We start from the raw sequence: 27,720 nt of genomic DNA, 5'->3' as shown, positions 1-27,720 counted from the left end.
TTTTATTTTCATGCCATAAGAAATAAAATAATTATCTACAATTACTTTCACAGACGTGGACATTGAAATGGGATAATTTAGTATTTTAAGTCTCAGTTCAGACGTGTCTTCTTCACCCTGGAGTTGTCGGCTGCTGCTTTACGCTTACGTAACGGAGTGCCTGGAGGTTCATCAGAAGGCGCTTCGGCCAGGAGGTACAGCGCGATAGGAGGGGTCGGATCCTGGCGGAAGAAGTGCAACGCTTTCATTTAATCCACAAAGTTTAACATAACTTGTCTTGCGTTGTGATCTTGCAAAAGGATGCTTTAAATGTTAAGCTCATGTAGTTTTAAAGCTTGGCAATAGTGAAAATAAATTAATAAATCATCACTTGGGTGAGTTTTGTCTGACTGACCTGCATGAGGTAGTCCGCGATGTACTCTGGCTTTAGGCATGTGACTCCTTGTGATGTAGCCTCTGATACGTCAACTCTAAAGTCTCCGGGATTCAGCCGACTGAAGTCTGCAAACAAGTGAGTGGCCTCCTTGTACAAAGATGGGGAGGGGCTCGGCAGGACCTAGAGATATTAAAATCTTGGTAAGAAAAGATGAAATATAGGGAAACTAGAACAGCATTCTCATTTGTGGTGATATTACTGACATCCTTTAAATAATCTTAAACGTACTGACATTCTTTCTCCTGCATCGAATCCTGCCTTTTTGCTCTATACCTTGTAGCTGCTTACTATAGTCAATACTGAAAACTTTCACAAGTATTTCAGGTTTAACAGCAAATATTAAATACCACACATGTTCTAAGCATCATCTGCAAAGTAAACTTTTTAAACTATTTATGTACAGTGGTTCCCAGCCTTTTTCCTTCAGACCCCCCTACTCACATCTAAGAAAAGCTTAGCCCCACCAGGACACATTTGAGAAAAGTATACACCAATTTTAATGTAAAAATCCCCAAATAGTAGGCCTACATACACTTGTTCTATGTATCTGTGTATAAACTATCATTATCTATTACAGAAATTTTAATTTTTCTTGAAAATTTCAAACTTTTTAAACTCTGAAAATCTAAGTTTGTTTTCTTGTAAATATACAACTTTATTAGAATCTCATTTTTCCCCCTAAAAACGTAGATTTTTTTCCTCAAAAATTAACGTATTTTCTTCATTTTTTATCTTTTAGGTTGGCCTTAATACATTATGTTTCTAAACATCATCATAAAAAAACAAAAAGCAAACAAAAAAACACCTATGTACATCTAATTTGGCATCAGAGCAGACAGGATCCTCACAGCCCCGGACCCCACACTGGAACCGCTGTTTTATGCCGTGTTTCCATCAGGGGGTCCGGTTTGATTGAGTACAGTTAGGTATGGTTTGGTACACTAAACCCTAAAATAGTTTGCGTTTCCACAGACACCTGTACCCTCACTAGGTCCCCAGGACTTCTATTTTTGATGGTGTGGCACTGAAACATGTATTTACACCATTTGACTTTTACTGGTGCCATATCAAAGCTAAAATGTTGGTCTTGACATCTTAAGTTGTTTGAATTTGATGTTCATGTGATTGACAATGTGCAAAACTTTCTGACATATAAAGCTGGATTTCACATGTTAACTCAAAAAGCATCAACCTTCGCTCTTCCAGACTGCAGTAGCCTCCTGAAGCCTGATTCTCTGCTCTGGTCGATGTTCAACATGACGGCCCATCCACTGAAAGCTCCCTGAAAACCATAAAAAGTTACCATACATTCACAGTCGAGTAATAGATGATGCAGTACACGCTGCAGTAGTCTGGACTGTTCTGCTGGCAGTGTATAGGAGGCTGGAAGTACCTCCTGCTCAGAGCGTCCCTGCAGGGTTTTCCTCCAGCGCATGGCAGCTAAAGCAAGTCTCCTCTGCTGGGACGTGATGGAGGGCAACGCGTCCAGAATAGAGCTACTGCCCCACTCGTAGTCATCCTCCTGCAACATAACAAGAGAGAAATGTATCTATAGGGGATCATCTAAAATAAAACTTTCCTCTGATTATTTTCAGAGGATTTGATAAAAGTGGATGATTGACTACGGCACCTGACCTTTTAAACACTTTAGGAGTAAATCATAAAAACATGACTGAGAAACTGATGATAATACAGCTCATCTCAAAGAGAAGAAATTTCTTTGACACACTTTCATGTTATTGATGCCATGTTTTATAATAAACATTAGCTACAGGTAATAAAGTCACCCTTTATGGAGGTTACCAAAGGAGTACCACTAGGGTCTGCCCTTGGGCTTCTATTTACACTGTGTGTTTATTTTTAGAGATGCACAGATTGTAATAATCACAGCCAAGGCCAATATCAAATTTTAAGATAACAGTTAAGCTGGCAGCAGTGCTGATATATTTTTAAATAGTTCTTTTGGTGTAAGACTCCCAGAATGCTAACATTTCATGTACACTCTAAACATAATAAATGGATAAATATTTGGGTATCTGGCAATATCAGGGATCTGTATTTATGTCAAATATTTCATGTTTAACTTGAAACATAATGCCACAGCTCACTTTTTAAAATATCTTTTCAAACCCTGCTAAATAGTGAAAGACAAGAAAAAAAATGTCCAGGCTACAGAATAGCCAGTTTTGGACTATGGAAACTCTCTACACCAGTGACCATCAACTGGAGGCCATGAGGCCAAATCAATTTGATCCATTTTTACAGAAATCCACCTGCCAGCTATAAGTAAATATGATACATGATCAGTCCAGTCTTGATTTAATCTGCAGTGTTATTTTCTCAACTTTAGGACTTTGGAGAATGTGATCTTACTGCCTGAGAATCAAAACAACAGACCAGTTTCCTTAATCTTTTCACCAATCAGAGCGCAGCATTTCAGCGTGGTGATGGACAACAAAGCTGTCCTATAAATATGTAGCTAAAATATTTTGATTGCCCATCGATAGGGACTGATCAAACTGTTTTTATTTTAAAAGTTACTTTTTTTAAAGAAAATACAAATACAATATGTTAATGGACCAAAATATCACAATATTTTTTTATTTTAGTTCATTTGAGTCTGGTCCCCCAAAGTGCCCGTCAAGAAAAAAACCTGTCCCTTGTACAAATGTAGTTGATGACCCCTGCTCAACATGCTGCTGAAGCCACTGGATCCATTTACCACAGAGCACTCCTGACTTTATCACAGGTGACAGATTTCAAACTCATCACTGTAACCTGTATTGCTCTGTAGGCTGGCCCTTGTTGACAGTGAAGAAAGCAGCACAGTATTCTGTTTATTTACAAAGCACTCATGGGTTCACTCCATCATTACCTGTCTGATTCTCTTGTCTACAAACAACTCGGGCCATAAAACTAATCTCAACCCTGGATCATCTTAAAATACCAAAGGTTATGACTGAAAGGGAAAATAGTGCTTTTAGAGTTGCTGCAGCCATTAGGTAGATAATTTTCAAATGCTTGCTAAGCTGCCCTCTCTTTTATTAAGTCGTGATTTAAACAGCTGGTGTCTGAGCTTTGAAAGGGAACTGATTGCAAATTTTTCAATCTGCAAAAAAAAAAAAAAGGAAGAAGACACAATATAAAAGTGCAAATATGTGTGAAAATCGGTTTCTCCCTGCTAAAATAAAGGATAAAAGGATAAAATGGAGAATTGTAATTGTTTGTTGGTAATGCATCAGCCCACATGCTGGTTTGTTTACAGAGCTAAACTACACTACATTGCCAAAAGTATTCGCTCACCTGCCTTGACTTACATATAAACTTAAGTGACCTCCCATTCTTAATCCATAGGGTTTAGTATGACATCAGTACACCCTTTGCAGCTATAACTGCCTCAACTCTCCTGGGAAGGCTTTCCACAAGGTTTAGGAGTGTGTTTATGGGAATTTTTGACCATTCTCCCAGAAGCGCATTTGTGAGAACACACACTGATGTTGGACAAGAAGGCCTGGCTCTCAGTCTCCGCTCTAATTCATCCCAAAGGTGTTCTATCGGGTTGAGGTCAGGACTCTGTGCAGGCCAGTCAAGTTCATCCACACCAAACTCTCTCATCCATGTCTTTATGGACCTTGCTTTGTGCACTGGTGCACAGTCATGTTGGAACAGGAAGGGGCCATCCCCAAACTGTTCCCACAAAGTTGGAAGCATGGAATTGCCAAAAATCTCTTGGTATGCTGAAGCATTCAGAGTTCCTCTCACTGGAACTAAGGGGCCAAGCCCAGCTCCTGAAAAACAACCCCACAACATAATCCCCCCTCCACCAAACTTTACACTTGGCACAATGCAGTCAGACAAGTACCGTTCTCCTGGCAACCGCAAAACCCAGATTCATCCATCAAATTGCCAGATGGAGAAGCGCGATTCGTCACTCCAGAAAACACGTCTCCACTGCTCTAGAGTCCAGTGGCGGCGTGCTTTACACCACTGCATCTGACACTTTGCATTGTACTTGGTGATGTATGGCTTGGATGCAGCTGCTCGGCCATAGAAACCCATTCCATGAAGCTCTCCATGCACTGTGCTTGAGCTAATCTGAAGGCCACATGAAGTTTGGAGGTCTGTAGTGAACGACTCTGCAGAAAGTTGGCGACCTTTGCACACTATGCGCCTCAGCATCCGCTGACCCACGCCGTCATTTTCCGTGGCCTCCCACTTCATGGCTGAGTTGCTGTCGTTCCCAGTCACTTCCACTTTGTTATAATACCACTGACAGTTGACTGTGGAATATTTAGTAGCGAGGAAATTTCACGATTGGATTTGTTGCACGGGTGGCATCCTATCACAGTACCATGCTGGAATTCACAGAGCTCCTGAGACAACCCATTCTTTCACAGATGTTTGTAGAAACAGTCTGCATGCCTAGATGCTTGATTTTATACACCTGTTGTCATGGAAGTGATTTGAACTCCTGATTTCAATTATTTGGACAGGTGAGTGAATACTTTTGGCAATATAGAGTATGTCTCTCCTGTAAAGGAGTTTTTGTAAATTTGACAATTTCTGCTTAATCGTGACACTAACATCAAAATAAAAATAAACAAATCTGTGAAAAGGTGCTTAAACAAAACTTAAACATTAACATGATCTGTAGACAGCACAAGGCCTTCAATTAAAATCTACATATTTTACTACTTTTATCATCACATAACACTTCAGAAAAGGAGAACAAAATTACTATAAACTTTGTGTTACATCATAAGTTCTTTACCTGGATGAAATGTCCCACAGAGCGGCAGGCCTCCAGGTACGAGCGGTGCAGGATCCATTTGCCTGCTGCCATCGCTGCCAGATACTTCTCATTACGCAGAGGAGTCCCGACGATGATGTGGGAGCAGCTGGGGTCAAAAGACTGCTTATCCAGGACTACACCACCTAAAATACAAAAAAAAAAGGCACAAAGAAGGAAAATAGACAACGATGATGAGATCATCTTTGTAAAACCTGAGCAGAACCGGTCTGATAGTAAAAAAGATTATTCTCTGTAAAAGTGGCTTATCAGCTAAATAATGTATATTGAACAAGTCTAGCGGTATATCTGATAATACTGCACATCATTACTGTGAGTGGAAGCAACTGTGGGAGGAAATATTCCCAGACGCTGCGGGCAGATCCTCCCCGTTAGTCATCGGGGATTAACTTCTCCGACATCAGGCCTGTGATGTGCAGCGTGATGAAACACTGTTAGAGGACTAATTAGACTCACCGAGCTCCTCGATGAGGTGGCTGTAATCAATGCGCTCCTGAGGGCTGAGGGAGGACAGCTGGAATCTGGGGGGCTGCTTTTCTTCCTCACGCTCCTCCTAAGAGACACAGAGAGAGACAGCACCAGTGGCAAGTTTAAAGAGATGACTGCATATAACAGCTGATTTATTAAACTCTAAAAACTACACTTTATCCTGTAGCTGGACCTGTATGATGGATGTTAATGTGAGTCTTTACCTGTGGCTCTGGTGCTACTGGAGGGTTGGCAAGAGGGAAAGCAATGCTGGGAGCTTCAGGAGTGAGGAGGTCATTTTCTCGCATTTCTGTTTGAGGTGTTTGAACTTTCCGCCCCATCTGCTGCTCGATGACATCACAAGCAGCTACAAATAGAAAAATAACAGTCTGAACTCTACATTTTAACCTTTGTCGAGCTTAGTATACACTTGACTTAGCACTAAGGCTATGGTTGAACTTGTAAATGTTTAGCACAGTTGGCTCTTGATATCTCACCCATCTCCACCAGCTCTGAGTCCGTCATGGAGTCCCTGTACTGAGCGCCGTTTTCTGCAGTAGGAGGTGGAGGGGCAAGGGGCTCTGACTGCTGTGAGGGACTTCCAGGCCACTGTAAATTATCAGCCAGCTTCGCCCTCTCCTCTCTGGCCGTGGGATCGTCCCAGACTATCTGTTCATTCTGAGACGGCTCTGTGTTGATGTCCATGGCCGCTTCTCTGGTAACCCTGAAAACAAGACAGAATGAGAGGAATTGAATCAGAGGAGGAAGTCTATTAACCCAACAATTACTAAAACATTAACTTCACAGAACACACAACAGCTTGAAGATTTAATAAATTCATCTAAAAATGCTTACATAATTTGGGTAATATAAGCAAGTCTCAAAGTACTAAACATTAAAGAACAGTTACTAAGAGCATAAAAAGAAACAGCCAATAAGCAAAAATAAAAAAAATAGGCATGAAATGACCAGTGTTGAAGTATAAAGTTATAAAAGAGAAAGAAACCCTGTTCGCAAAAACTTAAGATGTTATGAAAAATGTAAGTAAAATCACAACATGTTGAATTTCAATCCTCATTTATGATTTAAGAATAGCACAAAGAAAACATTTTATCATAAAAAACTTGAGATATACATTATTGTGCAGAAGCATTAGGCATGTTTGGGCCAAAAATCGAGGCCAAATAAAGGTGTAGATGTGGCTAGTAAGTTGCCTGAGGGCAACTTCAGGCAGGGAGAGGGATTGACACAACCACGGTTATGCTCTAGATCAGTGGTTCTCAGCTGGTTGAGTCACAGGACCCACCATCAACTCCTCGAGGAGAATTGTGACCCAAATTTTGGAGATCTTTTTGGTCAATCAAATGTATTTGATAAAAAATCGTAGAACTTGGGCCCAAGACAGCACAAAAGGTGCAACAAAAACAATGAAACAGGACAAAAAATGCACATTTTATAGAGTCTCATATAAATTTTGTTACAGTTTTTTTCCCAGGCACACATCTGCGACCCACTGAAAAGAGCCTCACAACCCACTTTTGGGTCCCGACCCACCAGTTGAGAACCACTGCTCTTGATGTCCTTGTATTTGGAGTAAGGGGCTGATGTGGCAAGTAAGCATGGCCTAGAATACCATCCAGAGAGGTAGTAGGGTTACCGTGAGCCCCTGGTGTTGTAGATGTCCCAAGGGCCTGAAACCCACAGGCAGTCTCTGGGCATATCACCAGGGGTGAAAAGGCCCTGGATAGAAAAGATACCTTGGCTGCTAAGTGACACACGTGTCGGCTAGGGCTGAACGATTTGAGAAAATCTATTTGAAATTTGCTTCCCCAATACTGTGATTTGATTTGCGATTATTTCTTAAGTTCATCATATTTTCCAAAAACACAAGCAGTAAATCATTCTATGTTATAACCAACACAATACTAGCTTAAACAAGGGTTGAACCGTTTTGAAAAACAAATGTTATGGTCATGATTTTGATTCATACTGCAACTTAGATATGAACTGATGCATTGAAGGGAATCATGACTTTTATATATTCTCATATTTAAAAAGAAAAACAAACAAAAATGAAGAAAGTAAGATTTTTGTAGAATATTCTAAAAAGGGCCCTTAGCCCCATCTCCCAATAGTACAGAATCCTTTAAAAAATTCCTGGATCCAGACAGTGATCTGGATCACTCCCAAAATCTAATCAGTTCTTTCTTGTGCCATTTCTGACATTTCCTGAAAATTTCATCAAAATCCGTCCTCAACTTTTTGAGTTATGTCGTTAACAAACTAACAAACAAAATAACAAACCCACCGAATCACATAACCTCTTTGGCGGAGGTAATAAAGCATAATATCTCTGCTGCAAAAAAGTTTTAAACTGGTAGTTTCACACAAATTTTAAGTTAAAGAATGAAATATTGCACCTTCTGCGATTTGGAAATTCCAGCAGGCCATATGGCGTTTTAATCTAATTTGTGATTAATTGCCCAGGCCTAGTGTTGACATGTGTCGAGCTTGACTCTGGCTGTCCCAGCCCCTCTCTTTAGCCCCAGATTGTGACACATGGGTCACATGATGTATCCTAAAACTTGTGCCCGTGACTGTATTTTACAAAGGCAAAGAAATTCCTGTTTCGAAATTTGATGTTGTGCAATGTGGGATTAATGTGGCTTTTACTATTAATGAAACTGTCATTTACATTTTATCTGATACCCCAGCTTTTTAAAAACAGGGTTAAAGATAAATTGTGATAACATTAAATAAAATGTACTGATTGAAAGTAGACAGAAGTAGGAAAATAGAAGGTTAAAAAAATAAATAAGACATAGGTGTAAAAACATGACATGAATGTAGTTCTGCTGTAGATGTAATCATAACCGTACCAACATGCAACAGGTTTTTAGTATCAAGCTTCCTTGCAGTGTAGTCTAGCTAGATGAGATTTAACGAGAGTTATGAGGCTCATGCCCAAAACTCCATTCAATGGAAACACATTCAAAGTGCAATTGTACTTAGTCGAAATGTGCGAAATAGCGCTTTTATTTTGTAAAACTGTAATGGAAACACAGCTACTGCGTGGATGATTGTTACAGCAAGACCATTACTTTCTCACCTCAAAGCTTCCAGAGTTCTTCTGTTCCCACTTCGTCCAGCCAGGCTCACGTCAGGTGTATGAGGCCCCGAGTCTGCCCCTCCAAAACCCATCCTGCTGAGTCTGACAGAGGTACGGCGTCCTGTCGTTAGCTTTGTGGCTGACATGATCGCTTGGAGCTGCCTTTGTAGATTCTCTCTCATTTCTAGAGTCTCTGAAATATCTGGACACAAAAGACAATTATGACCATCAAGCCCTTGCAGAAACTTAGGTTACCAGTAAGTTACTTTAAATGAACCTGAATTTGTGCCAAAATATTTGATACAGCAATAGTTTAATACCACGTTTTAAAACAACAGAATATCTGCTACTTTAAGGAACAGTACTGAAAAGAAGTGGCATTATAAAAAAGAAAGGCACATCTATCTCAAAAGGAAAGTTTCAAGAGGGATGAGTCCGTCAAAAATTGCAAGCAAACATCTACACACTGTCTAGATCACATAAAAATGTTGGAAAAGTTCAATTACCAAAACAATGCAAACAATTGGTGTAATTCACAGTTAACAGGAGTTTGCTTGCAAAACAAGAAATAACTGAAATCAAGTGTAAAGGACATCTATTTCTTTCCCTGTGGAATTAAAAGGTAAATTGAAATTGTTTGAGTTTAACATTACTAATATAAGTTTAAAATTATTTTATCATGACAAATCTAAATTAAAATCTGCCATCACTCAAAGGTCAAATAGCCATTTTTGAAAGTGAAGGCAAGAAAGGGACACACCACTTTTCTCTGCAGCATCAGGGACCTCTTCTTGGTCTGATCCTTCATCATTAACTCGACGTAAAGCTGTAGTGTCTTCTGGGTTCATACTTTGTTCACACTGTGGGCCAGATAATTACACACATGATTAAACTGTGAAACAAAACACAATTAAGTCCCGCATTAAGGAGCCTTTTTATCAGATGAAAGCCTCAAACATTGATTCCCCTGAGAAACAGACACATCAGTCGATGTCTCACTGAATCTTGGACACAGAGCCACAGGAGTGAAATGACACAAACCAGACCCACCTTGTCCTTCGCCTCAGCTATCTCTTTGAGCTGTGTTCGTGTTAAAGGGGGAGACCTTTGTGAGCTGGTGGGAACCTGGCTGAGGTTGAGACTCATCTTTGGGTTGTAGGTGAACGGATACAGAGACTCAGGGACATGTTTCTGCTCCTCAGCACACTGCACGAGGAAACAAGAGTAGCTTGTTAGCTCATAAACACACAGCATTTATGAGTTTATATTAGCACTAAAATAACTGAATCAAACTATTACAAACAAAGACATAACTGAAACTCCCATCTGTCTGAAGGATTAGCATATCAAAGCTGTTCATGGTTAAATATTCTGCTTTTGTTGATGCAAGTTAATGATTTCCCCCTGGTGAGACATCCCAGTGAATACAAAAATTAGATCCTAAATAACATCATGTGTCTGAACATCAAGTAAATTTCTTTTTAGAATGTTACTACAAGATCAAATCAACAAAACAAAGTTCCCTGTGAGAGGGAGATATAATTTTTCTGTTTGTTTTTCAGTCATGGGACAAATTCTATATAAAAGGTAATAAAAGAATATCAAACAACCATGTAATTACAATAGCCACAGGGCCAAGGATTTATCTACCCTTGTTGTATGCCTGAAAAAGTGTCAATTAAGTAAAAATCAGAGCTTTATAAAGAATCTGCCTGAGCCACTGAAATGACAGTCCCTGTCATCTATTATTCTAAACATTTAAGCCAAAAACAAACCTATCTGGCCCTGTGTGAAAAAGTAATTGCCCCCCAGACTGATAGACTGAAATCTATCAGTCTGGAAAAGGTTACAAAGCTATTTCCAAGGCTTTGGGACTCCAGCGAATCACAGTCAGAGCCATTATCCACAAATGGAGAAAACTGGACACAGTGGTGAACCTTCCCAGGAGTGATAATCCAACCAAAATTACTCCAAGAGTGCAACGACGACTCATCCAGGAGGTCACAAAAGAACCCAGAACCACATCCAAAGACCTGTAGGCCTCATTGACCTCAGTTAGGGTCAGAGTTCATGACTCAACCACAAGAAATACACTGGGAAAAAATGGCATCATGGGAGAGTTCCAAGGCCAAAACCACTGCTGACAAAAAAGAATACAACAGCTGGTCTCACGTTTGACAAGAGACATCTTGGTGATCCCCAAGACTTTTGGAGAAATATTCTGTGGACTGACGAGACAAAAGTTGAGCTTTTTGGAAGGTGTGGCCCGTTACATCAGGAGTAAAAATAACACAGCATTTGATAAAAAGAACGTCATGCCAACAGTGAAACACGGTGGTGGCAGTGTGATGGTCTGGGGCTGCTTTGCTGCTTCAGGACCTGGACCACTTGCTGTGATTGATGGAACCATGAATTCTGCTGTCTACCAGAAAACCCTGAAGGCCAACGTCCAGCCATCAGTTCATGTCCTCAAGCTCAAGTGCTCTTGGGTTATGCAGCAGGAATATGACCCGAAACATAACAGCAAGTCCACCTCTGAATGGCTCAAAATAAACAAAATGAAGGTTTTGGAGTGGCCAAGTCAAAGTTCTGACTTAATTCCAATACAATACAATAACTTTATTTATCCCCGCAGGAAAATTTAATATGGCTGAGTTGAAAAAAATCTATGAAGAAGAGTGGGCCAAAATTCCTCCACGGCAATGCGAAAGACTCATCACCATTTATCACAAATGCTTGATTTCAGTTTTTGCTGCCAAGGGTGGCACAACCAGTTATTAGGCTCAGGGGGCAATTACTTTTTCACACAGGACCAGATAGGTTTGGATTTTTTTCCCTTAATAAATAAAATCATCATTTAGAAATTGCATTTTGTATTAACTTGGGTTGTCTTTGTAAGATATTAAAATTGGTTTAAAGATCCGAAACATTTAAGTGTGATAAAGGGGGCGAATACTTTTTAACAGCACTATATGTACGTTGCTTAATTTGATTATAACAAGCTACAAAGATATTTAGCACAGAAGAACTTCCCCATCATCCTCTCTCAACCTTTCATCCTAATGGAGTCCAGTTCTGTCCATATTTCTGATCAGTCTCTGTCAAAGTTGGGTCTTGACAATTGTGAAAGATTTTTTCCTTTTATTAAAACCTTCTTCTCCTGAGAGAGCCACAAACAGCAGCTCTCCAGATAAAAAATACATTCTTGGCCTTCATGCGTAATGGAAACTCTGCCACATATGTGGACAAATATGTACCAGGGTTAATTTCCCGACTGATTTAACCCCTAGGTATTACCAAATTTTGATGCCAAACTAACATCAATGATTTTATGATAATCAGGCTCCAGATTAGGCGCTCTGGTGAGGGATAATTCTCCGCACTGAACATCTTTCTCTCTCATGCTATCTCCTCACTGGACTCTGTGTTAATGCACCGATCCCAGGTCAGGTGAAACAAACCATGTGTAGGATCAGATATCATATACATGAGTTGCCTTTTTGCAGCCTTAAACATCAATACTTAATGTATACTTATGCTGGATCATCAAGACTTAAAAACTCATCATCAGCAGATGCTCCATGTGATGATGTCTGCATGTGATGTATCCATGCTCAGGCCTGGATGCTTTGAGCACTGTGAATGCAGGCCAAAAGGGGGTCTGGGGAGGGGGGGGTCAAATGGCTTTAGCATGGAACGAGTACAGATTGCCTAGAGTGAGTGTGCCCTTAGTGTTTAATATTTTCTGTGCTTTGCAAGTTAAAAAAACAAGTTTAGTAGTGACATTAAGTTTAAGTTGTATTAATATTTGATTCAGGGAAATGTACAGCGTGCAGCCAGTGCTGGGAGACCACATGCAGTCCTCTCTCCTTCACTCCTCTGTATTCCCGGGTGTTGTCGCCCACACGGCCCTGGTAGATGTAGTGAGTCACTGTGTCGTCACAAGCCCATCTGAAACAAACAGTGATGAGAGAACTGTATTATTTGTTTCTATGTAAAATATAAAAGAAAACCATATTAAGATTTTCTTCAAGTAATTCAAATGTGCCCTTATTAAAGTCATGACAGTTGTTACTGACCACTTTGTCAACACTGGTTGCAGAGAAAATCACTTTAATCTAGTTCTATACTAGTGATGGAGGTCAAAATCCACTCCGAAAAAAAAGTTAAATTCAGCTGAAACTGTTGTAAAGCTTGAGCAGTCTGAATTAGAAACATTAAGCAGACTTAAGCTACATTTTGGAGATTTTTTCTCCTGTTTAACAATTATATTGTAATTAATTTTTCCTATAGTATGTTTACAGCCAGGATGGTCAGGGACAAAAGTGGTCACAGTGACCATTTAACACTTTCTTGGAAACGTGCCTCTTAAAGTTGACGATACTGAGACCTTTCCCATGAATGAAGTCTGAAAATATTGTTAAGATACCTGAAGTCCGCGCCAAGTGAGGCAGCGACGGCATTGAGTTCACCCTGCATTTTACTCAGCTTTTTTCCAACACAGATCACAACACCAGTCAGAGGAGCCGCTTCTTTCTCTGGGACCTTTAAAACAACAACAAAATCATCAGACATATAGACAATACTGAAAAGTCTTGAAGTATTAAAGTCTGTTTAATCCTCAGGTCAATTTTATTAAATTATAGACCACATCATATTTAAGCACCCCACTTCAATATTTCAAAAGTGCACAGAAAGTGAGCTGTTTGGTACTAAGAGGAGGGAGGGGAAAAGGACTTTTATTTTTTATTTTTTAAGGACAGGGTTCTCCAGATGAAGTGGAAGTGACTCCCCTTGCCAGAGAGTGACATGGAGTCCCACAGCACAGCTGCCTCATAGCGATCTTTTGAGGTGGAGGATTTTTCCACTCCAGAGTACCATGAAGCAGGCTGTGGAGTGGTGGTGGACCGTGGTGGTCCTGAGCACTACCTGTTCGGGCTGTTGGCTCCAGCACCGGTGTTACTAAAGCTGGAGCTCTCAGAGCCAAAACAGCGCAGGCAGGAAAGACTGGGAGTGGTCTCTGAATGGTAAAGTCAGTTAGAGGAGGTACCTTTTATATAAAGGTTGTGGTAGGTTTCCATGTCACATAAGCCCTGCCTTTTCATAAAAGATTTTTACAAAGCAGATGTCCGTTTGAGCTGATTAAGTCACACAATGCAAATTTTTATACATTTGGTGCAAATGTCAGAAATAACACCAGCATTGATGTTTTTTATCATAGTTCAGTCAGATACCCATGTGTACAGCTGAAAAAAAAAAAGTTTAAGTCTTCACTACTTCTTGAAAGCATTAGTTCTCAACATGAGGTCCAGGTTGAAGCCTTGGCTGCTCTGTGGATCTCAAATATAGACGAAAATCATCCTTGGGAACCTACAAAAACCTGCAAAAAAGTTCATGAAATTTCGTCTTAAGTTGCGTGTGTAAATGCAATTCCCCCCGACTTTACGGCCCAGACTTTTTCAGAAAACACCTGAGAATTTGTTTTTGGGGCAGCTGGGGTGTGCCTTTGTCTGTAAACTTAGTAAATAGTCAGGAAAATCCACTGTGAGCGAGGGGGAGAGGTGATGATGTTTGTATCATGCAACCCATGAATGATTAATGCCATATTTTGGCACACAAAAACTGATTTATTTCATTTTATGCTCCCTAGTTTGTTGTTTTCTAATGGTTTGTTCATATTGTAAATATGTCCAAAAGCACATAGCATTGAAAGAGAGGCAAAAACTGTCACTACACTGTCAGACTCTGTGGTTTTATAGATCATCTTAGATTTCTGCAGCCTCTTTTTATATTTTTGCTTCATGGCATTCCCAATTCAAGTGTCTGATAGGAAAAAAAAACTTCCTGCTGTGAGGGACATGTTTGAGCAGGCAACTCAAAAGATCTCAGGTGTATACTGATTTTTTTTTTATTTTTAGTACCGCATGTGTGAAAACTGCTTTAGGTGAAAAACAAACAAAAAACAAACAAACTAATCACTGTGCATCTTTTGTCTACCTCCTTCTCTGTGGTCTTGGTAAGCTGGGGGCTAGCAGAGACAGCTTGCATATCTGTGACGTTATTTCTGCTGCTATTGGCCAGAGCCACCTTGAGGTTCCTGTTGAGGACATCAGTGAGAGGGGTTTCCACCCTCTCTCCTGGTTTGGATCGTCCCCCTGGAGTCTCCAGTTCTGTGAGTGCATGCTTAACAAAGGAAAAATAAAAGCTATACATTTACAAAATTCTCCATCAAAAATCTTTGCACAGCAGGTTTGAAATGTAAAGAAAAATACAGTAATTCTGACTCTGTTGCTTCTCATCGTGTCCCGACCTTGATATTGAAGGTAGGTCTGAAGAGCTTGTCTCTGCTGAGGAAACGAGAGGGCGTGTCCAGCTGCAGTGAGGCTTCTTTCTGTAGGGGGTGTCTTCTGCTGCTCTCCTGGTTTTGTTTAGGGGTGCTGATGTCCTCTTTGGGTTTCCTTTCATCCAACATGGCCCTGAATACTTTGCTCTGGAAGCGACCAACATCTAGAGGGGTGACAGCCTTACCGCTCTGGAGACCCAGCAGGGGGACCTCTGGAGACAAACGGGAAGGAGGAGGAGGCATGGCCAACTTTTGGGAACCACCGACGAAACTCTCGTCATCCCTGTCTGTAGAAGACGAAAATTTAAGTCACTGATAAGGAGCATAACTTTTAGTTTTGTGTCATTTCTTTTACAAGGCAATACTGTCATGTAGTCAAATATTTAATAATAAAACGGTTTAGTAAATTTATACATTAAAATATATATACTGGTTATAAGGATATTGGTGACACAAAATGTTCTACATCCATCATCAGTCAGGACGTTTCTAACCTGGTGATGGTGGCAAGTCAACAAGAAAACGCCCCTCCTCTGCCCTCTGGCCGGTACGAGCAGACTCCAGTATCCAGTGCATGGTGATGGCTGGAAGCCCCCATTTCTTTGCTGCCTGGTACTTTGAGCCTTCAGGGCTCTGCAGCACTAGATGACTGCTGGCCATCATGCCTTTCTTTTGATTAGCCAGGCGCACAAAGAATTCCTGGACACTGCAGGAAGGAGGGAAGACAGGGTAAAGAAGAAGAGGATGAAGGTAGATTCACACCAGGCAAACAGGACATACGAGGGTAAAAGACTGCAAGAGAGAAAGTACATTTATGTTGGAACAATTTCTACTTTTACTGAACAGTGAAAAAGACAAAGATAATTCTATGGAGCTATTATTGTGCAGGGCAATAGTCAACTTTTTGGCAATACGATTTTCTGCTGTATTCTAGTAGTTCTAATATAGATTTGCAATACTGGTGTGCTCCAAATCATGCAGGCTTTTCAACTGTATACATTTACAAATGTCTTCACATACTGCATTTGCAGATGTGGACTCCTTTGTAGGACAGTCAGTACAGGTGGACTTGTTTGCCTATATGAAGAACTATGTGCACATGTGTGGATCTTTGCACAGATCCGTGTAAACATTTGTTGATGTACTTACATATTTGTGGATCTACTTCCACATTTGCTAATATTTTAGCAACAAAAGAAGCAGAAGAAGAACAACTGCCATAAGGCTGAAACTGTGTCCACCTTGTTAAAAAGCAATAATCTTTATCCATCAGTGCTCTCCAACTTCATGCCTATCTCCAAACTGCCTTTCTTGTCTTAAGTATTGGAGAAAGTTGTCTTGGCTCAATTACAGAATTTTCTAACTCCCAATAAATTATTTGAAAAGTTTCAGTCTAGTTTTAAGCCCAGTCATCGCACTGAAACTATTCTTTTAAGAATTTTTAATGATCTGACTTTGACAGTAGACTCAGGAGAGGCTGCTATTCTGGTACTGTTGGATTTAACTGCTGCTTTTGATACTGTTGACCACGTGACCCTGTTAGCTCATTTGGAGACTTGGGTAGGGCAGTTGTTCTCAAATTGGGGTCCGGGACACCTGGGCATCCCTGAGCCACAGCTTGGGGGTCCGCGAAATGATTTAAAATAAGTTATTAAAATAATGCCATGCCATTTAAAAGTGAATAAATACATACAGGGACCACAGCGCCATAAAACAACCATACTAAACCAACGACTCCCACATAAGTCCGCTTTGGGCCAATAAAAACTCAGATATGACCATAACATATCATGTAAATCTGTCACTAGTCAGGCACCAGTCACTTTGCTCAGGAGACATTTGGTGTGCAGGTCCAGCTAGCAACAATGGATGAATATTTAAGCGCGTTCACTTCATAAAGTGATGCTCGGCCCAAGCCAGCTAAACTGAGAAAATATGATGACAGCTATCTGGAGTTTGCTTTTATTGAGAACAGTGACAGAAGACCAAAATGTGTCGTGTGTCTTCATGTGAAGCCATGAAGCCCGCCAAGCTAAAACGTCATCTGATAACAAAGCACGCAGAGTTAAAGGACAAAATAAAAGATTTTTTTCCAACGAGAGGGGTAGGAATACATCCACCAGAAAACACGAATGTGAACCAGACCAAAACCTCAGAAAAAGCAGGGTTATGTGGGGGTCCTTGGAAAATTTTCCACCCTGTAAGGGGTCTCTAGCCACAAAAAGTTTGAGAACTGCTGGTGTAGGGGTTAAGGGAACTGCGTTGCAGTGGTTCCAGTCATACCTAACAGACAGGACCTTCTCTGTTCATCTCGGGGACTTTTCCTCATCTGAGAAAGCCACTCTGACAAGTGGTGTCACACAAGGTTCTGTGTTGGGTCCTATTTTTGTTGTATATGTTGCCTCTGGGTTCTATTTTCAAAAAATGTAATGTCTCCTTCCATTGCTTTACTGACGATGTTCAAATCTACATGCCTCTTAAATTTAAAAAGAAGGGCCTACAGCCCTTATTTGACCGTCTTAAAGATGTTAAAACATGGATGATCTTGAACTTTCTACATTTGAATGACAGTAAGACAGAGGTCATCATGTTTGGTCAGCCTAAACAATTAGCGAGCGCTCTGGGCCCTCCTGCTTGTAGTGTGAATTCTTCAGTTAATAGTCTTGGTGTTTATTTTGAAGCTTTTAAATTTGATAAGCAGATCTCTTCTGTAGTAAAGTCGAGCTTCTATCAACTCAGGCTAAATGCCAGAGTAAAGTCCTATCTCCCTCTCAAAGATCTAGAGAGGCTGATACATGATCTTATTTCTTTGAGTTTAGACTATTGTAACTCTTTATATGTGGGTTTGGACCACTCCTCAGTCCAGCGCTTGCAGCTGCTCCAAAATGTGGCTGCTTGCCTCCTAACAGGCACAAAGAAGAAGGAACACTTTAGCCCAGTGTTGCTCTCTCTGCACTGGCTTCCTGTCCACTACAGGACTGAATTTAAGATTCTTCTGTCAGCTTATAAAGCTCTTCATGGTTTGGCACCATCATATTTATGTGAACTGCTTTATGTTCACACCCCTGCCAGAGCTCTGAGCTCTGCCAATCAGCTGCTCATGGATGTGCCCAAAACAAGGCTAAAAACGAGGGGAGACTGAGCTTTTGCAGTAGCTACCCCAAAACTATGGAATAGCTTGCCCTTTCATGTAAGATCTGCTCAAACTCCAGAACTAATTCATTGTTAAAAACTTGTCTCTTCTCATCGGCTTTCAATTCAGGATGACATTATATTATCCCAACAGATTTTGCTAATTCTTTTTAACCTGGCACGCCAGATGGATGTGTTGGAAACGGTCGAATCCATCTGCTTCACAAGGTTAATTACATGAACCATTACTGTAGTACGTTCTATTTTGATTTATTTTACTATTTAATAGGGATATATTCTTGTTTCATGTTTTGATTTTTTACTGTGAACCACTTTGGTCAACCGTGGTTGTTTTAAATGTGCTATATAAATAAAGTTGAATTGAATTCCTAATGATGTATTTAAAACAATTGCTACTTTTTCAAAAATAAATAAAGTAGAGACTAAATTAAGGGATTAAATTAAGGGGAAGATTTATCATATTACCACTAAACACATGTACACTCTTCAAAGTTTTTTCCTCTTTTAAATCAAGCAAGCACTTAGAATATGTTTACACCATGAAGCCTAAAAGAAAAAGGCAAATGTGATTAGACTATCCATACTTTGCTCCTAGGTGTTTGGCCAGCTCCACCACAGACTCCCTCTCTGCTCCCATGAACTGACTGACAGAGAGGACGCAGTCTTTGAGGGGAAAACGTCCGTCCATCACAGGAACAGGAGTGAACAGAGGGTTGGAGGAAAGCTGCAGAACACACTCCTTCTCCACACACATGGCCTGAAAGTTAACAAGAACAACACAAAATTCCATCAGGAGTCAAATTTACAGAGAAAATGAATCATTTTGTACAAAATGATAGAGCACAAAGCCCAAGGCGTAGGGTTAACAAGAGTTTCAAGAATAAAGTTCTTGGTTTATCTTGCTCTCTTTTAGGTCGTTTCCACCAAGCGGTCCGGCTCAGATCGGTGCAGAACGGCACGCATTTTTTTTGCATTTCCATAGAGCAAAAGTTGGAAAGGGTCCCAAAAAGCCGAGCCATACCATCTCACTTTTCGGCACCCTTCTGTAGGGGTACCAATCTTAGCTAACCACCCTAAAAAGGTGGAGCTACACACACAACAATAGGGGTTAGTCCTTGTGTGGTTTTGCTTTTTCTTGTTCATGTGGGGTTTTTTTTAAATATGTTTAGGGGTTTCATTGATCCATCTTTTGTTGTAAGTCTTATGAATGAGTTCTGGAAAAAACATGTTTCCGGTTTTGTGGGCGAGTACCTGATGTTTATTAAAAAAATATGTAATTTAAAATTTACATTACACTGACACGAATTACTGATATGTTGACTTCTGTGCGCTATTCTAAGTCAATAAATACATTTCATCCAGTGTTTGAGCTCTACTTCACTTCCATGAACACATCAAATCAAATAACGGTATAACTCTGGACTCACCAGCCAGGTATCAGTGACCACTTCATCCACCGTAGCTTCCACATAACAGCCCAGCAGTGGGACCACCGCATAGTCAGCAACAACACGTGTACGCCCCACTAGCACCCTGCCTCCATTTTCCGTTACCAGCGCAGACAGCTGAGCCTCAGCGTCAGCGCCGAAGCCAACAAGAAGAAAACATTTCCCAAAAAACAAGCCTGCCTCGCTGGCCTCCTGCAGCATGGATCCAGGCTCTGGTCCTCTGGTCTGGTTTGGTGCCCAGGGTTCAGGCTGAGGCTCTGCGGCTGTGCTGATGGACCTCCTGTTGCTCTCATCAGCTGGAGGGGGCATGTCAACTGAGATGTAAAGGAAAACAAAAATTACCACAATTTACAAAGTGGATCTTAAAAAGCTTTGAGGTATTTCTTCAACAGTGGATACTCGCCGACAGTAGGGTCATCATCCATGTACTGTGAGAGCAGATCTTCATCTGTCCTCTTCTGCTGGGGGGTGGAGGGACTGGCTGCAGGAGGGACAGCTGAGAGCCGAGAGGAGGGAGCGTGACGAGCAGGGACAGAAACAGCTGGAGGCAGACAGTCAGGGTGGAAGTAACCTTCTTCTGGGAGTAGACTGCCTTTGTTGAAACTGTCCAGCAGCCACTGCACTGTCACTACATGAGGTCTGTGACATTACAAAAAAGAAGAAACTACAGCGCTGCAATTCTACACAAAAACAAGATTAATGATAAAAATAATGTTAAGACATGTCCTAAAGTCTAACCTAGAAAAGGCATCGGTAAATATAATCTTCAGATATCCACTTAAAGTGTTTATGTAAAGGTTTTCAGTTACATATCAAACAATAAAAGGGAAACATTTCCAGTGAAATGTTCCAGTTGTTTCTGGGCTGATTTGAGCCAGAAATACCATGATTACATTGTCTGCCCCTTACCACTTAGCCTTTATTTCTTAGTTTTCTAAATTCCCTCTTAAGTTCTCAGTATTCTCCTCACAGTAAATTCTTTTAAGCACTTTCAGCTTCAAAGTACGTTTTCAAATTCTGTACTGTCTTTGATTCGAGACCTTGGGTCTTTTATAGCACTGCACTATAAAAGGCAAAAACAGAGATCTTAAAATAGTCCTTTAAAAAACAGCACACAATAGACACAATGTAGAGAAACAATCTCTGAAGTTCAGACCTATGTGTTGCCTTTGATAGAAAGTTCTTGAGGTCCTGGTCCAGCTCTCCCATGACCACATGTGTGAGTTCCTCACTGGGCTGGTTGAAGTGAAGACCTCCTGCAGCGTTCACAAGACGACGCAGCTTTTCCAGCTTCTTGCCTGGCAGGCCACACAAATACAGCTGCAAAGCAATGATAAAAACATGTAGCACAAGCAGCAGATTTGTTGGTTCCCAATTTTTATACTGAGACTATTGAGAGAATTAAACATCGTATTCTTCTCTGTACCTTACAGCCATCCAGTATATCCTCAGTTGGACAGACAGTGATGTCCAGGCTGTCTATGGGGTCTGGAGCTTCCAGGCGGCTAACGGTGCTGTTGGTGAGCGCTGTATCATTTATCGTCATGCTAGCATTAACAGAGATGTGACTCAAGCCCAACAGTGAAGGACCATCTAGGATTAAAAACACGATTTGTCTTTAATAGTCAGTTAATTTTCACTTTAAAAATGTTTACAAAAGAATCTTAATGCTGTGCTCGAACCTTGATCACAGAATGTCTATGCAAGGCCGCCCATAAGAGGGGATAAGGGGAGAGTTTCCGGGGCCCAGCCAAATGGAGGGCCCATGGAGGTCAGCAAATCATGATCAAGTTAAGCTGACAGCTTCCATTTGATTGGTTGAGTGTTTGGTCGAAAAGCTTTTGTTCAACCAAGACCACTCTGGTTAACAAGTTGTTGCTGACATTTTAATTTATTCATGCTGTAGTATATAGTTGACTTCAAAATGTAAACCTCTTTCCTTAAAACAGAATAAAACAGGTTAAAAGTGGCAAAAATGTCAGAAAGTGGTAAACATGGCTTAGAAATTGTAAAAAAGGCAGAAATTGGGTGAAATGGGGTTACAAGAGGCAAAAATGACATGAGAAAGAGAAAACTTAGACAAAATCTGCAAAAAAATTTGCATAAAAAGTGGTGAAATGTGGTTAATAGTGGAACAAATTGGTAAACAGAGGCAAAACTGGGCAAAAACTGCAGAAAAAGTGGTGAAAACAGTTAAAAACTGACAAAAATGGGTCAACAGTGGCAAATATGGCAGAAATTCACAAAATTGGCTTAGAAATTGTAAAAACAGGCAGAAAAAAGGTGAAAAGGGTTTACAAGTGGCAAACATGAAATGAAATGAAATGAAATAGAGTAAAATGTGGTGGAACAAAGTGGTGAAATTGGGTTAACAGAGGCAAAAATGGGTCAAAAGTGGCAAATAACCATGGGTAAAGTGATGAGAAGGGGTTCAAAAGTGGGTAAAAGGTGCACAAGATTGATAGAAAATGGCAAATGAAAGTGGCAAGAATGGGCAGAAAATGTGATTAAGAGGTTAAAACGTGGCACAAATAAATTACTTCAACATCAGACCCAATAATTGCTTCACACACTTTTCAGCTCCAAATTTAAGTAACTGTTTGCCACGATAGCTAGCACCAATGCTGCTGATTCAACACACACTGATATCATCAATAAATCTCAACTGGGGAGGGTCCGTTCTCTGTATTTGAAAGGGCCGCAGCGCCTATATGTAAGGTCTAAATAAATTAAAAACACTGCTTGACTCACCCTCTTTCTTGCTTGTTCCAGTAGGTGTTGAAGTGTGCGGTCTTGTTTGTTTAGCTGCATTACGTTCCACAGTGTATCTGCTCTCATCCTGACAAAACCCCATCTCAATGCTGTCAAACAGCCAGTGCAGTGAAACGCAATACACGTTCCACTTCCGAGCACACTCGTACTTCTGACCTGCAATCAAATAGAAGCACTCTGAATCAATTTTCTCTCACTAAATTACTCCTGTTAGGCTTTCATGTGAAAAATCTGGTCAGTGTGTGGGAACTGGTGTTAATTCACCTGTAGGTTCACTGACGATGAGGTGAGTGCACACATTCATTTTGAGCTGACCGGTGTAGTTGGCTCCATGCTGCTCACAGAGGCGCTGTACCTCTTTACGCTCTGCGGTGGAGAGGCCGGTCACACAAACAGTACAGCCACGAAGCACTGGACACAGGAAGTCCTCGATGGGTAGCTCTGTGTACCTGAAAAGACTGAGAGAGGGAAAGCAGGGTATTCAAAATCTTTACTTCTTTACCATGTATTGCCAGTTCAAGGCAGACTATTAACACATCTGTAACTTCTGAAAAGAAATATCACAGGTGTGCGACTTGATTTGATGGGTTTCACTGTAAAACATCTGAGCCAGCAAGATTGAACAGCTGTACCTGGGTGTATAGGTGCCTCATACTGTTATACTGTTAGCATAATGTTATATCACTAACTGAAGCACCAAAATGATGCCACGGTGGATTCAATGCAAAAGTATAAAGGCACATTGACAGTCAAGCTTAGTCATCATGCTGTTGCTAAGACTGATAATCTACAATTTTTTACATTATCAGTTGTGGAAATATGATTTAACAACTGTACAATTTGATGCCCTTATTTTCCAAGTAGAGTTTATTTTGACATGTAGACCTAACACAATCTGTTATTAGAACACAAGTGTTAACAGTAAAGGATTACATACCTGTCCTGAGATTTTTCCCAGCAGGCTTTGACCCAAGAAGGCAGCAGTATGGGTTTACCTAAGCTGGCAGCTACCAGGTATTTTTTACTGCCCACCTCTCCAGCTATCAGGTGTGTCACAGCCACATTAAGGTCAAGACTGACTCTTCCACCCATTAGCTGCACCAAATCCATCACCTCTGTCTGCAAAAAGAATGCGAGGGAGACATTCAGAGTATATTTGGGCTGTCAAAATATTTAAAATAATAATCACAATCAATCTCAGAAATTCTGTGATTAATCACACCCTTTTTAAACCACATTTTAATAATCCACCATTATGCATTTTAAATAGTTTTTGTGTCATCTTGGATTTGTCTAATGTCTTAACAGGAACACTGCATGATCAGACAAGTTCATCTTGTTGGAGAGGTATCAGTATTTCTTCTATGTACATATATTGGTCTGTACTGGCGCTTTGACGTCGCAGTGCCGCAGCGCTTCTCACCAGTCCTATGCAGTAACTGCTGTTTCAGACTGCCAGCCAGTGTTAGGGCTGCATCTCAGAGAGGCTGCATGTCTCACACACACAAATTTTTGAGATTTGAGGTCTCTTCTATTTTTTCTTTGCACCACAAGTTGTTATCAGTCAATCTAGACATGAAAATGATAAATACAGAGCCATATTTAGCAAATATTGTAGCAAATATTGACGTCCACATCGGTAGAATGTTTGAAATCTGTTTCTTGATGAACCAGATGAAGGCCATGAGCTAAAATGCCCCTGTTTAAAAAAGTTGTTCTCCAAACTTTTATTTATAAAGTTTTCCGTTTCCACATGGTTCAAAATGTTGCAGGTAAAGATAAACACATTATGAAAACACTTCTGGTCTGCACTTTTCAAAGAAAAAAGCCACTTTAGCATCTCTTTATTGAAAATCCCATGTACATATATAATGCTTTTATTTTGAAAAGCTACTGGCACGCTTCCACTGTACACTCAATCCAGTCAACTGTAGGGAGGTTTATTGAGGTAAAATTAGGAGCAATGACAGAGCTTTGACAGCAAGGAGAGAAAGCCAGCCTGCATCAAACTTGTGCCTGGTATGAAAGCTGTTATGGCAGCAAAATCGTCTGAAAAACGGTTACTGCATAGCAACGATGAGAAGCGCTACGGCTAAGTGACATCACAATACTGGCGTGGACCAAAACATGGAAGCCTCCTGGTGAGTTTATAAGCTCAAATTTTTCTCAAAATGCAGATATCTAGTGACTTTTTTAGTTCAATATACATATGAACGATACAAATATCTATCCAACAAGAAGAACTTGTATGATCATGCAGGGTTCCTTTTAAATTAAAGGTAACTGACCTCCCATTCAGACACAGACCTGCTTTTATAGTCAGACAGAAGATTATGGCAAGAAAATAATCGTGGAAAATGGAGTATGTTATGGATTGAAAAGGATATGAAGAGACAGTAAAGAGTCAATGTTAGATTACACAAGGTTCAGATAACTTTTGACTTGTCCACTGACCTGTCTGTGAGTTTTTCAAAGTGAAATAAGACATTAAGGAGCAGTGGTGGGCCTAATTTTAGTCACTGAGGTTGCAGGGAGACCCTGATGTGGCTTAACAAATGTGTTGAAGTGGATGATAAATTGTATGATTAAACGCAACCAAAAAAAAGATTATTGCGCTAATTAAGGACCTTGATTGGTTGGAATTAACTCAATTATTCTCACCCCCTTGACAAGATTTTGGGTGGAAATCTGTCAAAAGGCTAGTGAAATCATAGGAAAACAAATAAATCCATACCCTGCTGTTTGCCTTCTTGGTTTTTTTCTCCAGATTAGAAGATCAGACTCACAGTAGGTGGTTGGCTATAGCCTTTGCAGTTGCAAAAAAAAAAAACTACTTTACTGTAAATGGAAAGATGTTTCCACCCCTTCCACCCGAGACTGGTTTAATGTTCTTGCTAAACTTGCAACATTAGAGGGAGTCATATATAGCAACATAGATTCTATGTATAGAATCTATGTTTGATGGGTTTAACTTGGCAATGAAGAAACTTCCATCCGTCACAATACTGTATAGGTCTTTGGAAAACACGTTATTACTAATTTTTAAACGCTGTGTAACTGTAAAGAAAACATTTGGAACAAATGCTCAGTTAAGTATTGACCACTGATGTTGTGAATAATGCAATCACCTGACCACCCTCTTTTTTCTTTTGAATGACTAAGAACAATTTGTGCGCTGCCCTACATGCATATTTATTGGGTATCAGGAAATTATTATTCTTTTGACAACATGGGAATTGTAAGGTTACATTGTTGCTCGTCTGAATTGTCATTCTTCATAGTCTTACTATGATTCTAATAATTTTTCTTTCTTTTTTTTGATAAGTATTCATTGTTATTTGTCTGTTTGTGTATTTATGTATGTGAATGTTTGTATTTATGTTTGCATGCTTGACAGGGGAAATGCTTGGGAGTATGGGCTGAAGACATTTGCAGGCAGATTTGGGAATATTTTCTTTTCCATGATTTTTTTTTCTTTTACCTGTTCCTGCCTTGCTTTTTTTAAATATTTAATAAAAAATTGGGGAAAAAAATAAATAAATAAAAATTCAAACACACTCCTGCCACTTATTTGTGGCACATTTGGAGGAATTCCTTTGATTATACTCTCTACTTTGGAACAATGATGACTAGATTGTTACAATACCAACAGTTAAAACTCAGTACTAGTTAAAAAAAAATGCTATACGTAATTGCATTTTATGCAAACTGACGCACTCTGTCTAAACTGCACAAAATATTAGCAGTGTTTCAAAAAACTGTAGATGGATTCATTCCTCTGCCCTGCACTATCCTATAAAATAGATTTTTTTAAAGCTTCTGTACCTTTTGATCCTTCTGATCAGTAAAATAGCAAACTATGAAATATTCTGACAACCTTGGTGACAAAGATATCAATCTAAGCTTGTGACATGAAAGATTAACCTAATTTGACTTAACACTCATTGGCATTGGGCCCTAACCTCCCATCTCAATTTTCATGGTTTTATTTTTTTTCATAAATCAGTGCTACTGACATTTTTTCATTTTTTTTCATGTCTTTTCTTTGAGCGACAAATATTAATTAGAGAAAATAATCAGAAGCAGTGAACCCACCCGCTTTGCTTTATCCAGGCTTGTGCAAGAAACAGTGATGTCATCCATGGCCATGTTATAGACAGGCTTCAGTGCTTTAGGGACACAATGCTGCTGCTGCAGACAGTACAACACCACCAGGGGACCCACCACTCTGCAGCCAAGCTAAATAAAAATGACACAACAGAGTTAAACACTAGAATAATCTTCTGAAATCCATGGTCAGTGTCTCCATGTATTATAACCAAGTCAGACCTGTTGACAGTGCAGAAAGGCTGGGGTAGCAAAGCTGCTGAAGACATACAGAGCTCTGTCATTCTGATCCATTTGTAGGACAGCATCTTCATCTATGGTTTTTAAGTACTTCTCAGACTGCAGCTCCAAAATAGCCTGTGTAAACATGATATTAACATGATCAGGTAAAAGAAGATGCACATTGGAGAACCTGAAATGATTAGGTGCTAGATAATTTTAGTTTTACCTCGTATGCCTTGGTAGCATACTCTGATTGCTGTCCTTTGCTTTCTACAAACTTCACAATAAAGCATCCCTTGTCTCCTTTGAACATGTTCAACCTATGAGTGGGTAACACACAGAGAACCACTTAAAGCTGGCATCAAAGCTGAAAGATACAGTGAATGTGGAGTGACATTTGCCTCTTATTTTAAAGCTACGGTTGAGATCTTAGCATGACAGCAGGAAACTGGTGAAAGAGAAACAACAGCGTAACTTCAAAAACAGTCTTAATGTGATGTCAGCTGACCGAACCAAACTGGTACTTACCGCTGGCTCCTCTTAATGATTACTGTCAGAAAACATAGGACTAGCACTCTGACAGTGGTCAGTGCTGTCAGGTTTAGGCAGTCTTTGCTAACTTAACTTCCCATGTAACCGGTTAGCTGACAATACAAGAAGTATACAAGACGTAAAAAACGATTTAGAGACCATTGATGCTCATCTTATCACGAGCAAGAGTTACTCGCACCTTATATATGCATGTAATAATAGGTTAAGACAAATATATATAAAAAGAGTTCAACTAAATTCAAGCGTTAGCTTTGTTGTTGTTATTCGCGCCAATGCGTTACTTCCGGTGTTTCCAGCTAA

The 27,720-nt window shown here is 40.1% G+C and overlaps 1 protein-coding gene across 1 annotated transcript; it reads right to left on the bottom strand.

Moving 5' to 3' along the window:
- On the bottom strand, positions 1 to 27,720 carry topbp1 (DNA topoisomerase II binding protein 1). The gene is made up of 28 exons (XM_041814297.1): positions 27,397 to 27,720; positions 27,095 to 27,188; positions 26,869 to 27,003; positions 26,635 to 26,778; positions 23,477 to 23,658; positions 22,804 to 22,997; positions 22,519 to 22,695; positions 21,194 to 21,360; positions 20,924 to 21,087; positions 20,171 to 20,406; positions 19,747 to 20,081; positions 18,904 to 19,076; positions 15,661 to 15,872; positions 15,134 to 15,453; positions 14,821 to 15,006; positions 13,253 to 13,368; positions 12,651 to 12,774; positions 9,874 to 10,029; positions 9,584 to 9,683; positions 8,824 to 9,025; positions 6,212 to 6,438; positions 5,939 to 6,081; positions 5,703 to 5,799; positions 5,208 to 5,371; positions 1,830 to 1,958; positions 1,629 to 1,718; positions 395 to 556; positions 1 to 221 (listed from the first exon to the last, which is right to left on the bottom strand). The coding sequence occupies exons 2-28, from the start codon at positions 27,179 to 27,181 to the stop codon at positions 93 to 95; spliced, it is 4,551 nt and encodes a 1,516-aa protein (XP_041670231.1). The 5' UTR covers positions 27,182 to 27,188; positions 27,397 to 27,720; the 3' UTR covers positions 1 to 92.

Source organism: Cheilinus undulatus, linkage group 19 (assembly GCF_018320785.1).
Source record: "Cheilinus undulatus linkage group 19, ASM1832078v1, whole genome shotgun sequence".
NCBI classification, from domain to species: domain Eukaryota; kingdom Metazoa; phylum Chordata; class Actinopteri; order Labriformes; family Labridae; genus Cheilinus; species Cheilinus undulatus.
This window is presented reverse-complemented; position numbering and strand designations above follow the sequence as displayed.